Source organism: Ciona intestinalis, unplaced genomic scaffold (genome assembly GCF_000224145.3).
Source record: "Ciona intestinalis unplaced genomic scaffold, KH HT001240.1, whole genome shotgun sequence".
Classification (NCBI taxonomy): Eukaryota; Metazoa; Chordata; class Ascidiacea; order Phlebobranchia; family Cionidae; genus Ciona; species Ciona intestinalis.
In genome coordinates, this window is record NW_004191561.1 from 1 (window position 1) to 14,684 (window position 14,684).

The window sequence follows — 14,684 nt, forward strand, 5'->3', positions numbered from 1 at the left end:
TTGTGCTGTTGTAGGTATTTGTGGAGCTGTTGTTAGTATTTGTGGAGCTGTTGTTAGTATTGTGGAGCTGTTGTTATGTGTTGTGTTTTTGTTGTTAAGTGTTGTGCTGTTGTTGGTAATTGTGAAGCTGTTGTTATGTGTTGTGTTTTTGTTGGTAAGTGCTGTGCTGTTGTTGGTATTTGTGGAGCTGTTGTTGGCATTTCGGAAGCTGTTGTTGGGTGTTGTGTTTTTGTTGTTAAGTGCTGTGCTGTTGTTGGTATTTGTGGAGCTGTTGTTGGTATTTGTGAAGCTGTTGTTGGGTGTTGTGTTTTTGTTGTTAGGTTTTGTGGTGTTGTTGTTATTTGTGGAACTGTTATTGTTGTTTTTGGTGTTGCTGGCATGACTCCACATTCTTCTACAGCAACACAAGTGGTTTCAGAATAATCCATCACCTATATTATAAATATATAAATATCTGTACACCTTTTTGTATTTGTTATTGGATTGTAATTTCAAAAAAGAAATGCATTAACAAATAGGTAAATTCTATTTACAAAAAATATTCATTTAAAGTTGCTTTTTTTTAAATAGATTGTTTAAATAGTAAATCAAACAGGGAACTAACCAAGTTTGGTGGACAACTACACCCTTCCACACAGATTGATGAACAATTTCTTTGTATGATATCATAATTGTAATTGTTTCGACACGTACGTGGGCATGAGGTTCCACATGATTCGTATTTCATTGGACAGTCACCACACTGTATTGCTGAGCATATGAACATTATTTAAATGAAGGATAGAATGATTTTCACTTACGTTGTCAGGTGTTGTAGGTCAGAATAATATTAGTATGTTTTTTTGTGCAAATACGAGTCAAAACAGAATTTATTTTGTTAAAGTCATGCATTGTTTAAAATTAAACTTTTATACATGTTTTAAATATTTAAAATAAATGATCAAATTTAATATCACATGCTTAGTAATTAACATATATTTCTAAATGCATGGGTTTTGTAAAATAACTTGCTTAATATAAATGACAAAACTCTTACTCTTTGCATTATATAGCAATATTAATCCTTTTGCTGTACGTGTTGTGTTTAGACATGAAAAAGAGAGTCAAGTTTTCAAAAAAGACAACCAAAAATAAAGACAGCTATATTTTTTAAATAGAAACATTTAATTGTGTGCGTGATGTTTTAAAATTTTTTTAATAAGCATTTAAATTATAAGTAAAATATATATTGTTGTTGGCTATTCAATTACTTACGGCAAAGGGCATTAGACCTCCACTTTATCGGTGCGTTCACTTTTGCGCATTCATGCGCATAAGTGGCAATGACAGCACACACACAAATACAATCACCACCTCCACTGCAGCTACAGCCATCAAAAACACATTTTTCATACCTGAAAAAGCTTATATCAGAGCACTTGTTTTTAAATAAAAACTGGCCAGATGAGCAGAAAAATGGTGAAATGTTCTAGTAAAATGGTAATCCCCTTCTGATCAATAGAGGACAATAACAGGTGAAATGTTAATAACATGCAGATCAACTAAATAAGCAGTATAACGAGGATTACACTAAAAGTTGTAAGCCTGGTCCACATTTTAGATGTAAGAGATTGGCCACATTACTACGGTACATGCAACTATTGGTAGTTAGTAAACTGACACTAGTTGTACTTTCGTAGGGATAAATCGAAACAATAAAATAAAGATGGTAAAAAGTATGTGTTTTGGAAATAAAAAAGATGGAATTCATTGCAACTTAAACACTGGAATATTTTGTACAAGCAATAGTTAATTTAAGATCTACCAAGTCTGAGGTTCAATGAGTGCATGGCATGCTGAAAATAAAGAAGACTTTATCGCTTCACAAGTTCTCATAGACCACATCTCACGATCAGGGTTTTCATTGCATGCGTCTGGTACTGGTTGTGGTTTTGTACACGGTGAATACTGAAAAATGTTGTTTTTTTAATTAAAATAACTTTTGAATTTGATCGATCTAAAATCCCAAAGTAAAAGTTTTATTATTACCGTGTTTTAAAGAACTGAAAAACATATTCAAGTTAGCTTTGTGATGTTGTTTAGCTTACTGATTTTGTGCCTAATAGTCTGTAATACTTTTTCACAAAAAAAAAGAATTGGAAACTTTAGGCCTTTAAATAACTTGCGAACAGTAGTAAAGTTAAAGTTATGTACAGCTATTATACATATATGCTGGTATACATGTTGTTTGTACCAGATTTTAGAGTCAAATAAGCCTTTTCTGTTGCAAACAAATTATTAAATTACCTGCCAGTTGTGTGCAAACTCAGTAGCTAATGTCTCCACTGGGCCTCCGGTGTTCTTAACGAAGTCATCGGATGCATCACCATTGTAATTTCCACATAAGCCTTCAACCTGAGGATAAATTTGAAATGAATGAATGCAACTTATTGAGGCAACTACGGTCTTTAAAACAGGGATGTTGTTTCATACACATTGTGCCCGCTTAATGAGTTACTATCTAACTATGTAATGTTGTGCTTGATTGTTTTTTTTCTGTGTAACTAACAATTTGCACAACCCAATAGTGACCACTAAGTTAAAGCAATTGCTGATAAGTGTCTTGCACAAAAACAAATAGGACACAATATTAGCAGCCAAGAATTACCAGTGTGAGTAAAATCTATTCTAAAATAACATGCACTGGGGCATTAACTTGTCTTAATTGGTGTGGCATTAAATTAAAGGAATTTTGAATACGGTTTAAAACAAACATTGTCGATGAACAGAAATATGGGATTTAATTTTATTTATTTATGCAAATACGATAATAAAGATCAAATTAAATAAAACAATAAAGAGAATGGAATTAACAGCAAAATGACAGTTGCTAGGGGTAAAAACTACCTGAGTAATAGTGTCAAATTAAAGTGTGCTGCTAAACCCAAAGCAACATTACAGCTTTAATGTAAAATACAACAATTTACCTTTCCTCTATTGGATGGATCCACAGCTACAGAAATCCTTAAAACTTGATCCCATTTTATCTCAACTCCCGAAGTAGGATGTCTCAAGAAAATCCATTCTCCTGCTTTCCAGTAGAGGAAGTTTGAGTCGTTCCCGTGATTCTTAATAAGATCAGGTATTGTTGTCCTTCGAGACAAAATCACCTTCCTCAAAGATCCAGAAGAACCTAAACCAATTATAACCAATAACCAAAAAAAAAAGGGTTTTATAAAACATGATTTAATCAAGAGTTTTTAAATAAAAGGTTTTAAACAAAAAAAGCTTTAAAACAACAATTTGAAAATTTAGTAAAATGCTTTAAAATAAACTACTTTAAATAACTCTGGCTTTTTTAATTTGATTTATAACCTATACATTGATATCAAACAACATATACCTGGAGCTATTAAACTGATTGTTTTATTGCACCCTTCACCACCTTTATCACATTTACTATTGGCCACAATAACTTTAAAGTCATGTGGGCTGTTTGAAGCAGATTTTACCAGCACATATGAACAATCACCCTACAATAAAAAAATTGATTAATTTTTTTGTAAAATTCCTAGATTTTTGTATTAACCCGGTTGGTTTTTTGCCTAAAATTGTTTTGTTTTCACATGCATGCCATATAATGACACAAATAAACTGGGCTAATGCAATACCATCAGGAGCTAAAACAAATGCCTTTATAGACTAATAAAGAATAGTAATATGAACTTTACATAATTTGTGCCCAATGAACCGCCTGATGGCCTTACACAACGAACACAAAAGTTATAAATGTCGTGTGAATGGAACTACAACAAGACATCCAGATTTAATGATTCCTGGTATTTATAATAGAGTTACCCTATTAGTAAACACTCGGCAAATTACACAAATAAAAACTTAAAGCTGCATTGATATTTCAAATACCTGAAAGTTATACACTTTACCATCGAATGTTATATAGTGAGGAGCTCCAAACACAGTACATTCCCCAATTGGTGCGTTTGCCACACAATGCCACTGTCTGTTGCTACAGGTGCTGTAAAAAACATCAGCCATGCAAAATGTGTAAATCAAAACAGTTATGTTTAGTTTATTCTCCATAACGACATTAGGCTTTACTGCTGTGATAGCAAAAAATAATAAAAGTTGTCTATCTGTTTGAACTATTGCCCTATAATCTAGCAAGTAGTTGTTAATGCCATGTAGTGCATAAACAATCAAAAGAAGTGAGATACTTGGTAATTCTTAAGGGGACAAAATGCATGAAACTATAATATATAGTGCATATAATTACAGTATTATCAATCCAAGTTGTCCTACCATGCCAAGATAGAGATAATAAATAAACTAAGTTATAAACTAACTTACCAAGTCTTAGATCCCATATTAAGCGTTGTACTTGGCTTAAAAGCTCTTCCACCGTGATGGCACGGACATTTATCGGCTGTTACACAACTTTTGGCAAACCGATACGTATTATTATTACATACACATCCATATGCATCTGTTAAGGTGCTACACTGTTGGAAAATGATTATATTAATGGTTTATGTGAAGATGTCAAAAAATTGCATCACACACAAACCATCCAGTTATAACATGTGTGTCTTACTATGCTAAACTCATATGGTGGTATCGATGCACCTCAAGCTCACTTTTGGGTTAAACATGTTTTAATACATCAAACAAATATGTTTCATTTAGCTTTGTTTGCTGTCAAGTTCTACCATAAATGTCCTTATAAACACACATGTGTTTTATACACTTTGTGCTAATTGGTGAAACTTGTTACAGGTTTCATATTGACCTCATATATACCAGACACAAATTGTAACAACTCATGATGACACAAACAGTAAACAATACAAGTAACTAACCTGGTTATTCTCATACATGTCACATGTCTTCTCACACACTTGTGTGTAGTCAGCAGGTAAATGTTCATTGATGTAACACGGTCCATTTGTAGGACAGTTCTTAGATACTGTGCAGTTCATAATACCGTTCATACAGGTACTGTGGTGTTGGGTTACAACTTAGTAAACTTGAAGTTGCATTGTGAATATGCTTTTTTTGGCTTTTATTTTTATAGAATTTTTTTAAATTTAAAGGGTTTATTTAAACATATAAATGCATTTTAAGGAATTGTGAAAAAGGAAAATCAAAGCAAACAGTGCAAACTAAACTTTTCATCTAGTATGCTAACTTATACATACCATGTTTGGCAACCACTAGTAACAACTTTACCAGGTAGAATTAGTTCACCCCTATGTATGCACTTGCATTCAGATGGATATACACATGTTGCCATGTCATTGTTGAGGAGAAGACCTTAAAAATAATAAATATTAACAAAGTTACGGTACTGACCCCATGGCAAAGTGGATAGCGTGCCTGCCTGTAACCCAGAGGTAATAATTTCAAGGCTCGTTGCTTCTACCATTGTGGGCATATGTGTCCTTGGGCAAGACACTTAATGGCAATTGCTAAAACCCAGTGGTCACTAATGGGTTGACCAAATTATGTAACATACATGGTAACCTCGCAAGCTGGCATGAGGTGTATGTATACCAGTACCGTGTGATAACGACTGTTGTATTCTGGCAACCAGAGGACAAAGTAAGTTACATTTTTCGTTATTCGCTATTCTGAGGTTTATATATAAAGTATGCTTTAACCTTGCTGTCGAGCTATAACATAAGTGCCTTTCTACACATTAGACACATATGGTGTATCAATACACCTCATGCTCACTGTTGGATTATAACATGGGTGCCTCTTATACACAAGACACACATGCTGTACATACACATCATGCTCACTGTTAAGTTATAAAATGGTTGTCTTTTCTTACACCAGACACACATGGTATATTCATATACTTAGTACACTATTATTTTATAACGTGTTGTTTTATACACCACACATTTATTGTGTCACCTCTTGTTTCATGTCATATTAAGAAACAAACTAGATTACCTTCAGGGCATCCACAGCCTTGTACACAGACATTTTCGCACAAATCTGTGGATGTTTCAGTATAACAAGAACCAGAACATGCAGACGTACATGTCTTGTACTGCATAGTGCTACTGCATTGCGGATCTAAATAGAAAACAAGATATGGTTATTTTCTGTACAGGAAATATGATTATGTACGTTTTAGGCAAACTAAAACCGTTTAAAACCACTAAACAAAATCACGAAGAAGTTGGAAGAACATTGCTTTGAAATTTTTTTAAGATAACAAAAGTATAAAAAGATTTAAAATTTTCCTAATCCTTAAGGAGGAAATTTATATTACCATATTCTGTTTTTTTTTACTGACTATCAAATATCGCTCTCTAGCAACACAAGTGTTTATGCTAGCGGTAAACAATCAGTTAGATATTATTCTTTTAAAAATTTGTTGGAAGATTTTATTTTAAAAACTTTACAATTACACTTTGATTTTTGTTTAAAATTATTGCATATTTAATTACTCATCCCCAAAGGTTTAAAAAAGATACCAAAAAAAGTAACAGAAAAATATATCAAACTTTCGATAAAACACTTACCACAGGCATGCCCTTTCTTAACCCAGTTGATATAAACTCCTTGTTCAGCGCATGCTTTCACATAATCCTCTACCATTACACATACAGATGCATTACTACCAGTTGCACACATATCATACATACAGTGTTTGTAGTATGGCACGAAGTCTACTTTTGTATGACAATCTGTTAATTAAAATGGGTAGAGAATAAAATAACTTTGTTTGTTTCTCTGATTACAGTAGATAAAATTTAAAAATATTTTAAAGAAGACTATAATGAATTGTAAGTTGTGTTTAAACACACACTGTTCACTTTCAAGTTTTTACATGGTTGTCGTCTTATACACTAGGCATACATAGTGTTACCCCATGCCTTCTGTTAAGCTATAACACTTACAACTAGAATTGTTTTACCTGTGAATGGAGATTGTTTTAGAAACTTGCACGCTAACTGAGCAATAGACAACATGTCTTGGTTGCTACACGGGTCAATTACTTGTGGGTGCTGAATGAAAAGCGTAATAAACAATGTTTTAAACTGATTTTAAATTTTATCCAACTTGACCTTGAAACTTTATTGTTTTGAATTAGCTTAAAATTTATGTTATTTAATATACATTTTGGTTTTACCTAGTTAACCCTTTACTGTCACTTTTTAATTTTTACTTAGTCTCACTTAAATAGTTTTTGCAACCAAACTATAGACCAAAACATGCTATAGAAATGTATGAAATCGCCATTAACCTTATATTTATTTATTTTGATAACATCTTTGAATTCCTGATGACGTCATTATGAGTTTTTTATTATTAAATATTTCAAGAATAAACAGAATTATTTAGAAGAAATTCATTGCAATATTAAGTAGTATTAACTTATTAAAACGGCTATTGAGGTACCATGTGGTCTCATAGCGACTGGAGATGGCGCAACCAGTTGAAAAATTAACTTTAAAATTATTTAAAGTATTGTCTGATCAAATTCAGTCAAAATGTGAACTTTAAGCATTAAATTATTAAATTATAAAAATATAAAAACCACCTCTGTGCATGATTTGGAGACTTTCCACTTAGAAGCAAAACTGACAGGGTTTGATTCAATATCTCCCTCATAAGTAACAAAATCATCTTTCTGATTGTTGTTATACGTTCCGCACATTCCTTTGGTTTTAAACTTCAAACTAGGTATTACGTAGATATACACACGCTTAATAGAATCCCGTAGAAGCATTACGCCATTGTCAAGTTGAACCTTGGTAAAACACATTTGTTATAGCAGTATGACGTATGAGCAAAACAGAATAAATAAGTGATAAAAAATATTGTGATTATGATATGATAATCAATTGAATAAATAAATGAATAGAAAATGACAAATATTTAGGCTATAACATGGATGTTATGTTTCTTACACATCATGCCTGCTTACTAGTTACCATGTATGTAACTTGTGAAATAATTGGTTATGCTCATCTAGGGAACAGAAGATATAATATAAGTGTCTAGTTTGTATACACCAAATAAAAAATAAATTGAAAAAATGATTTTTACCTTTATCATTTGTGATGATACTTTTTTCACTAAAATTCCACTTGAAGAAAAAGGCAGTGCTATTTGATTAGATCCTAAATAGACTTGAGAATTGGTACCCAGAGTCAATGTGACCCCTTTGTAATGAATAACGATTTTCCTGCCATAGTTTCTATGTGAACCAGTGTCTACCAGTTCAGACTTGATCGTAAAAGGATCGTCTGTTTGGTTGCTGGGAGGACTAAAAACAATAAAAATATTCTGAAAATTAAAAAAATCAATAGTTTGTTCAATAATTTAATAAATAATTAAGATGTTGTTTTATATTTTAAGATTGGCATGTTACCGTTTAAAACTTTAGTGTACGGTACCAGGGAAGTGACTTTAAATTTACTTGTAACTTTCATACTTTTTGTTATGTATGTTTGACCATTTTTACAAGTAGGCCCTACATGACATTAGCATAAAGTTTTTATATGTCAATATGTGCAACCATATAATCAATACAAGTAAAAAGGATCTTATATTTATATTAAAACTAGTAGATTAGACCAGTTTTCAAACTTATAAAATCGCCAGCCAATATGTGAAATCATAAATATGGGACGGGCGGTCAGGCAAGGATTTCCTCGCTATATTTGCGACTCGCATTGGCAAAAATGTGGTTATAACAAATACGGTAAAGTCAGGATGTTCAACGCATATGCTGGGAATAAACAGTGATTCTAGAATACATTCTAGAGATTAAACTTGCGAAGTAAATGACAAAGTTTTACAGCTTTTTTGTTGAATCATGTTGCGGTAAAACCCGTATACTGGAGTAACAAGTGTGGAAAGTTGGCTGATGCTGTGACAGTCATAACTATTCTTGTGACATAATAAAGGCAATGTAAATTATCACAGAAATCAATAAAACTTTTTTAATTTTTTTTTAAAGTAATATGTCCATTTGTGAACGTATGTAATCGGTAACTTAAATATATTGTCTGTATAATTACAACTGCTCACCTGATAGTTAGTAATGTTACAGCACATACAGCTTTTACTTTGTAATCTAGTTTGTCAAACGTAGTGTAGTATCTGTCACCCAGAACCTTACATACAGCATTGCATTGTTTGCTTGTGCAGGTCCATTTACCACCATTGCAAGTGCTGTAAAAAAAAAACGTCTTATTATTTAATTAGAGCTTATAGCTCAGTGGTTGGAAAGCACTTGGCATAGCTAAAAATACTAAGTTGAAAGTTTTGTAGTGCTACTCTTGTTCTTACACAAAACACTTTACAGTCATTGCTCCAACAAAGTTGTCACTAAAGAGTCCTAGTACTTATACATACAGACTGACAGTTTAGGCAATCCATAACAGACCAGTAGCAGCATTGTCTGAAATCTTTAAACTTGACTGTGGCCTTAGTAAAAAGTTATGTTTGATTTCCAACATGTAAAAACTCGGAGTTGTTCCAACAATCAAAGTAACTTACCAGTTATTACAGTCTTGTTTAATGCTGTGACCTGATGGATAATATTTCCCTTGATAACTACAAGGGCATGTTTGTCTATTGATACATAAACCATTGTGTAACACTTTATCATCAGGACATTGACAGCCAGATATACAGCCCGTGTATGGACAAAGCTGCTCTGTAGTTGCACAAGTAGCGGGGCAAGCACTTGTACACGTACTAAACACTTTATTGGCAGAACAATTTCTAGCTGTAAAGAAATGAAAAAATGTTTTTTTGTTATATTTTTGCATTGGCATGCAGAGGTTAACATGTATGTAACTGTGTGGGCATTTGCTTTGTGTATTTTTGCATTGCTGATTTATGTTTTAATGAGTTATATAAATAAAAAATCCAAAAAACAAACATTTATGTGGGCATGAGGTGTATGAAACAAAACGCCTGTTATGACTCTTCAGTTTTTGTGTCATGCGTGAATAAATAAACAATGATACTAAAGAAAAACTTACGGCATTTCTCAGAGAAAACAGTGTTGTTTATTGCACCACATTCCCTTAGTAAAGCTTCTGCAATGTTGCAAAAACCGTCCATAGGTGTTAAGTATTTGCAAAGAGTGTTCAAACATTGTTCTTTGTATAAGGCAGCATCAAATTTCTGTTCATAAAAATATTCAAAAATGTATAGAATTAAATTCTGGAACTTTCCTACACTATTTTATTTATTATCTGATATACTCCATAAACTAACTTTCAAAATCTGGTCAGATTTGCAAAAAAGGCAACAGTATGTAATAGGAGAACTCTAGATCAGCAAATAAAAAAAATAACCTGAAAGTAAACTTGATCAAGTTGTTTTGGTAAGAACACATAAAACTATCTGATCAAATATTTTAATCGCATTATTCAAGTTATTCAATGAAGTTTTAAATTTCCCATAATAATACCTTAGAGCAGTTAAGCCCTATCTCTGATGTAGAGTTGCATATCGCTTTGTCTGCTGGAGAAAGATTGCATCTGCTGGTTGTTGTCTTTCCACAACCTATTAATACAGAGGTTTAAAGATATTATTGTTATATTTATTGAATTCAAAAAATTGTTACACACTTAGTGGGTGTAAAAACTACTAGTAAAAATGGTGTGGGAGTGGCCGCTATACCTAAATCCATATATGTTGCAAATAGTTATAATTTGACTGATAAAATTCGCAACAGAATGATCTTACCAACTCCAGCCATACTGTTTCCAAATGCTTGTGCTGAAGGCAGTGTTCCATATTCATTGGTAAACTCATCTGTTTTGTTACCATTGGAATTCCCACATAAACCTACGGTCTTATTTTTCCATTCCGGATCAATCTATATAACAGGGAGGTTAAATTTAATACAATAAGTTTAATCTAGTAATTGTTAAAAAAATGAAATTTATAATAATAAAGTGGGTCAAAAATAAAAAGGAGAAACAGTCAAGAATTAAATTGCTGCAATGACTTGTTGGTAATACTGAGATACCACAATCTCATTCATATAGCTATCAGGAAAAAAACTGATTTCAAAGGATCAATTTTGTTTTATAGTTAGGCTTTTTTGTATATGAAATTAAATACTAGGTTTGATAGTTGGTATAACATGAAAATCATTAGTTCCATATTGGTGTCTCAAAGTTATATAAAGAATCAAACGTCAGCATAAAACAATAAACATACCAAAACTAAAAAAAAAATCATTAGTTTACCTCCACATTTATATTTTCTTTGGTGTCCCATACCAATGCAAAGTAAGGTCCTTTAACAATTACATTACCAGCAATCTAGAAGCAATGAATTATTTGTGTTATTTAGAATGCCAAAGAACAGTGGTTAGCTTTATTGATTGTAATAGAGAGTATAAAGTTAAGGGTTTGATGCCGGTACCACTGTGTGAGTGCTTGGGTGTTCTGTTTCATAGGCTTCCATGTCTGCTTACGAGTTACCATAAACATTTTTTCTATATTTCAAGACTAACAAATATAATCCATAAGAAACCACTGGGTTGTATTGATAAACAATAAGTATCTTGCCCAAGTACACATATAAACATGATGGTAGCAGCATCTAGCATTTAACACAGTGCCATGGCACTACACATGGTCTGCGATACTCATGTAATAAAGTCAAATACACACTAATAAAAACAAACGCATACGTCTTCTATTCCATGAGAGTAAGCTGTGGAAGGCAAATCTAAACTGTGAGTGTCAGTTGTTACAGAAACTGTCCCATTAGCATTTGTGTCCAAACTTATCTTCTGCTTAGAGTGTCCTAAATAAATTACAATCCCTCGTCTGCAGGTGCCATTTACACATCTACAAAAGAAAAAAATATTAGGAAATTTAAAATACTAAAATTTTCCTAGACTCTATATCAAAACACTACTCAACCATTAGACCAATGATTGCAGTCACAATAAATGTGTGAAAATGTATTTTTTATGTATTATGGTTATGTCCCATCCTCACATAGCGGGATAACGACAGTTGTTATAAACAGGTGTCCTATTTCAATAATCAAAGGTTACTGGGTTTAATACAAAATCCTGCCAAAAAGGTTGTGTGTGTGTTACTTTCAAAAATACACTTAATAGAAATTGCCTTAAGCTATAACAATTTCATTAGACAGACTAAAGTTCTTGATTGACTTGATCACTGGCTCAAGGAAGGAAATTGCAACCCCGGTCTTTTTGCATTGTTGGTATTGTTCTCAGTGTAAGCTCGACCTTCTAGTCAAAGCAATTTAAATATTTAAAAGCGTGGCTCAGTGTTGATACAATCTTCACTATAATAATGAACTTGGTAACTGGCTGATTGTAACAGGAAATTGCACTACCACTTTATTGAAATAATGATATTGACCTCTGTGTAATTGATTGAAAATTGATCATATTGTTTTCAATGCAATCTTAACCTTCTTGCAGGCAATGGGTTCCAGAACTTAGGCCAGTAATAAATCATAATAAAGAGCTTCCTTAAAACTAAATCATAATTTTGTTTACGTTTTCCGAGTCTTTTGAATGTTTGTCGTTTTTGTTATATAAAATAAGTTACAATACAGTCTTTGTAGAACAAACACAGTCAAGTTATATAGGTCAGAAGTATATTTTCTGTGTTTCCTTCTCCATTTAAAAACACATACGTCTCTTCACTTACATGTGTACTACAGTTATGTAAAAAGTACCGTTGTTCATTCTTGACATAAATCTGAAATATATGGCTTCCCCCTTCTTTACCAGACACAAGGTTATACGAACACTTGCCATCGAAATCGAATATTTTTCCATCAAATGTTCGATAGTTGACTTGTCCATATGTGCTACAATGTAGGGCAGTATCTAAAATTAACAAAATAAATTCAAATTAGAATGTGACACTGAAATAGCGTAAAGTAATGTGAGGTAAGATAAGACACCTTTAGCACTTTACATCTAAATACCCCAAACAAGAATTAACAATGGTTGAATGAACAACTTCAATCATTTATTTAACAACGGTTCATGTCAGACGTGAGGATACAGGTATATATTTCTTTGCATGTACTTTGTTTACTACTAATTTGGATGCAAAAATATAATGAAAAGGGGTCCGATCTTCCCCTACCCTACATTTATTATGAAAATTCACTATATTTAAACCTGCACAACAATTAAAGCTGTAGTTGTATTTTTACAATTACATTTGTTTAACTCCGTGGCCACTAATGTGTTGTCAAAAAAACAATCACCCACAAATTTACATACGTGATAACATGTAAGCGGGCACAAGGTGTATGAAACAGAACACCTGTGTTATAACGACTTCTGTTGCACCGTCAGAGGTGGCTAAATAAATTTAATTGTTTCCAAAAAAATTTAAAATTCATTTTTTGAAAATTTTAAAATTCATTTTTTGGATGGAAATAAATAACATATATTCTTTCCAAGTGGGTAATTACCCTAATATGTAACCCTTATAAAAATCAAATCTTCGTTAATAAAAATCAAATCAATTTTGCGTATTTCAAAAATCTGTGTTGAAGTTTTGATTTGAACAAAACATATTACACATGAACAATTAGCAGCGTAAACAGTTTCTTACGTATTTTAATTTTAGTCGCCGATCTCCTTTTTCAGTGTTTTAGGCCTAAATGTTTATCTTTTCACCAACGGTCCATATTTATATATCATCTATTCTAAAGGTTTTATTGTGTGTACCTTTACTAAGAAACTTTCTCATTTTATCTTCCATCGTACATGCGTGCGTCGAGTTCTACAATTGAAAGCCCACATGTGCAACACTACTATAGTAACTTTCTGCAGGCTTATAACTGCGGTATCAGGTTACAATTGCTTCCCGTGTTGCTTTGTTCGACGGCTACGAGGGGATTTGTATAAAACAACTATGTTGTGACCTTGATTGTTATACCATTAACTAAAAGGATACCAAAAGTGCGTCAACAAATACTTTCCAAAAAGTAGTGTGGAGAAATGGGACACCTAAGCACACATTCCTCAATATTTCAACATACAAAATACATGACGGGTTTTTAGGTGAAACTGGTATTGTTTTGTACTAACAGGAAATTGATAATAACCATTAATAAAGTCTACACTTTTGCTACAAATTGGGTATTGCTACACTGTTTTATCGCACAAGCCACTTGTTCTAAATTATCTACAAATGACTCAATTTCGAATATATTTTCTATATAGTACAATGGAGGAAGATGGGACGCTCAAGCACATATTGCTAAATATTTCCAAAATCAAAATAGATAACAGTTTTTGAAAAATACCACGAAAGTACCATCATTCCTTTATCAATTGACACCAACCTAATAAAATATAATAAAAACACGAGGAGTTATTTTGCGATCCGCACAACAGGTAAAATTTTACAAATTTGAAAACACACAGGATAAGATGGGACAGTTTAAAATCATTGTTACTTTTGATATTATTAAGTGTATTTATAAATAGGAATATACGTAATTAACACGAAACAATACTGTACGCTTTGAAAATTAGGTCTAAACATTCTTTTTCTTGCCCTACTGCTTTAATTTTTAACATGTTACCTATACATTATATTATTGCATAACAATTGGTATTGTTTGAACACAATGGGTAATGTTCGAACATCAATGGATAAATATTTCATCCTACAAAAGTA

General features: G+C 32.3%; 1 protein-coding gene across 14 annotated transcripts in view; it reads right to left on the reverse strand.

Moving 5' to 3' along the window:
- Positions 1–14,684, reverse strand: part of LOC101243084 (SCO-spondin-like) — a 17,055-nt gene continuing 2,371 nt past the window's right edge. Inside the window, exons 3-28 of one of the 14 annotated variants that reach the window (XM_026840403.1) lie at positions 12,715–12,868; positions 11,687–11,846; positions 11,238–11,312; positions 10,729–10,861; positions 10,451–10,545; positions 10,017–10,161; positions 9,526–9,757; positions 9,055–9,198; positions 8,068–8,287; positions 7,559–7,768; positions 6,932–7,022; positions 6,537–6,701; positions 5,959–6,084; positions 5,196–5,310; positions 4,857–4,995; positions 4,348–4,499; positions 3,904–4,015; positions 3,383–3,512; positions 2,967–3,172; positions 2,287–2,394; positions 1,805–1,947; positions 1,255–1,394; positions 605–750; positions 258–431; positions 175–197; positions 1–75 (exon numbers count right to left, since the gene is read on the reverse strand). In XM_026840403.1, the coding sequence (XP_026696204.1) occupies positions 54–75; positions 175–197; positions 258–431; positions 605–750; positions 1,255–1,394; positions 1,805–1,947; positions 2,287–2,394; positions 2,967–3,172; positions 3,383–3,512; positions 3,904–4,015; positions 4,348–4,499; positions 4,857–4,995; positions 5,196–5,310; positions 5,959–6,084; positions 6,537–6,701; positions 6,932–7,022; positions 7,559–7,768; positions 8,068–8,287; positions 9,055–9,198; positions 9,526–9,757; positions 10,017–10,161; positions 10,451–10,545; positions 10,729–10,861; positions 11,238–11,312; positions 11,687–11,846; positions 12,715–12,868 (3,560 nt within the window). In that variant the 3' untranslated portion in view covers positions 1–53. Of the gene's footprint in view, positions 432–604; positions 751–1,254; positions 1,395–1,804; positions 1,948–2,286; positions 2,395–2,966; positions 3,173–3,382; positions 3,513–3,903; positions 4,016–4,347; positions 4,500–4,856; positions 4,996–5,195; positions 5,311–5,958; positions 6,085–6,536; positions 6,702–6,931; positions 7,023–7,558; positions 7,769–8,067; positions 8,288–9,054; positions 9,199–9,525; positions 9,758–10,016; positions 10,162–10,450; positions 10,546–10,728; positions 10,862–11,237; positions 11,313–11,686; positions 11,847–12,686; positions 12,869–13,273; positions 13,375–14,684 lie in introns of those variants that run through there. The other 13 variants (XM_026840402.1, XM_026840399.1, XM_026840395.1 and 10 more) reach the window with 13 other exon arrangements.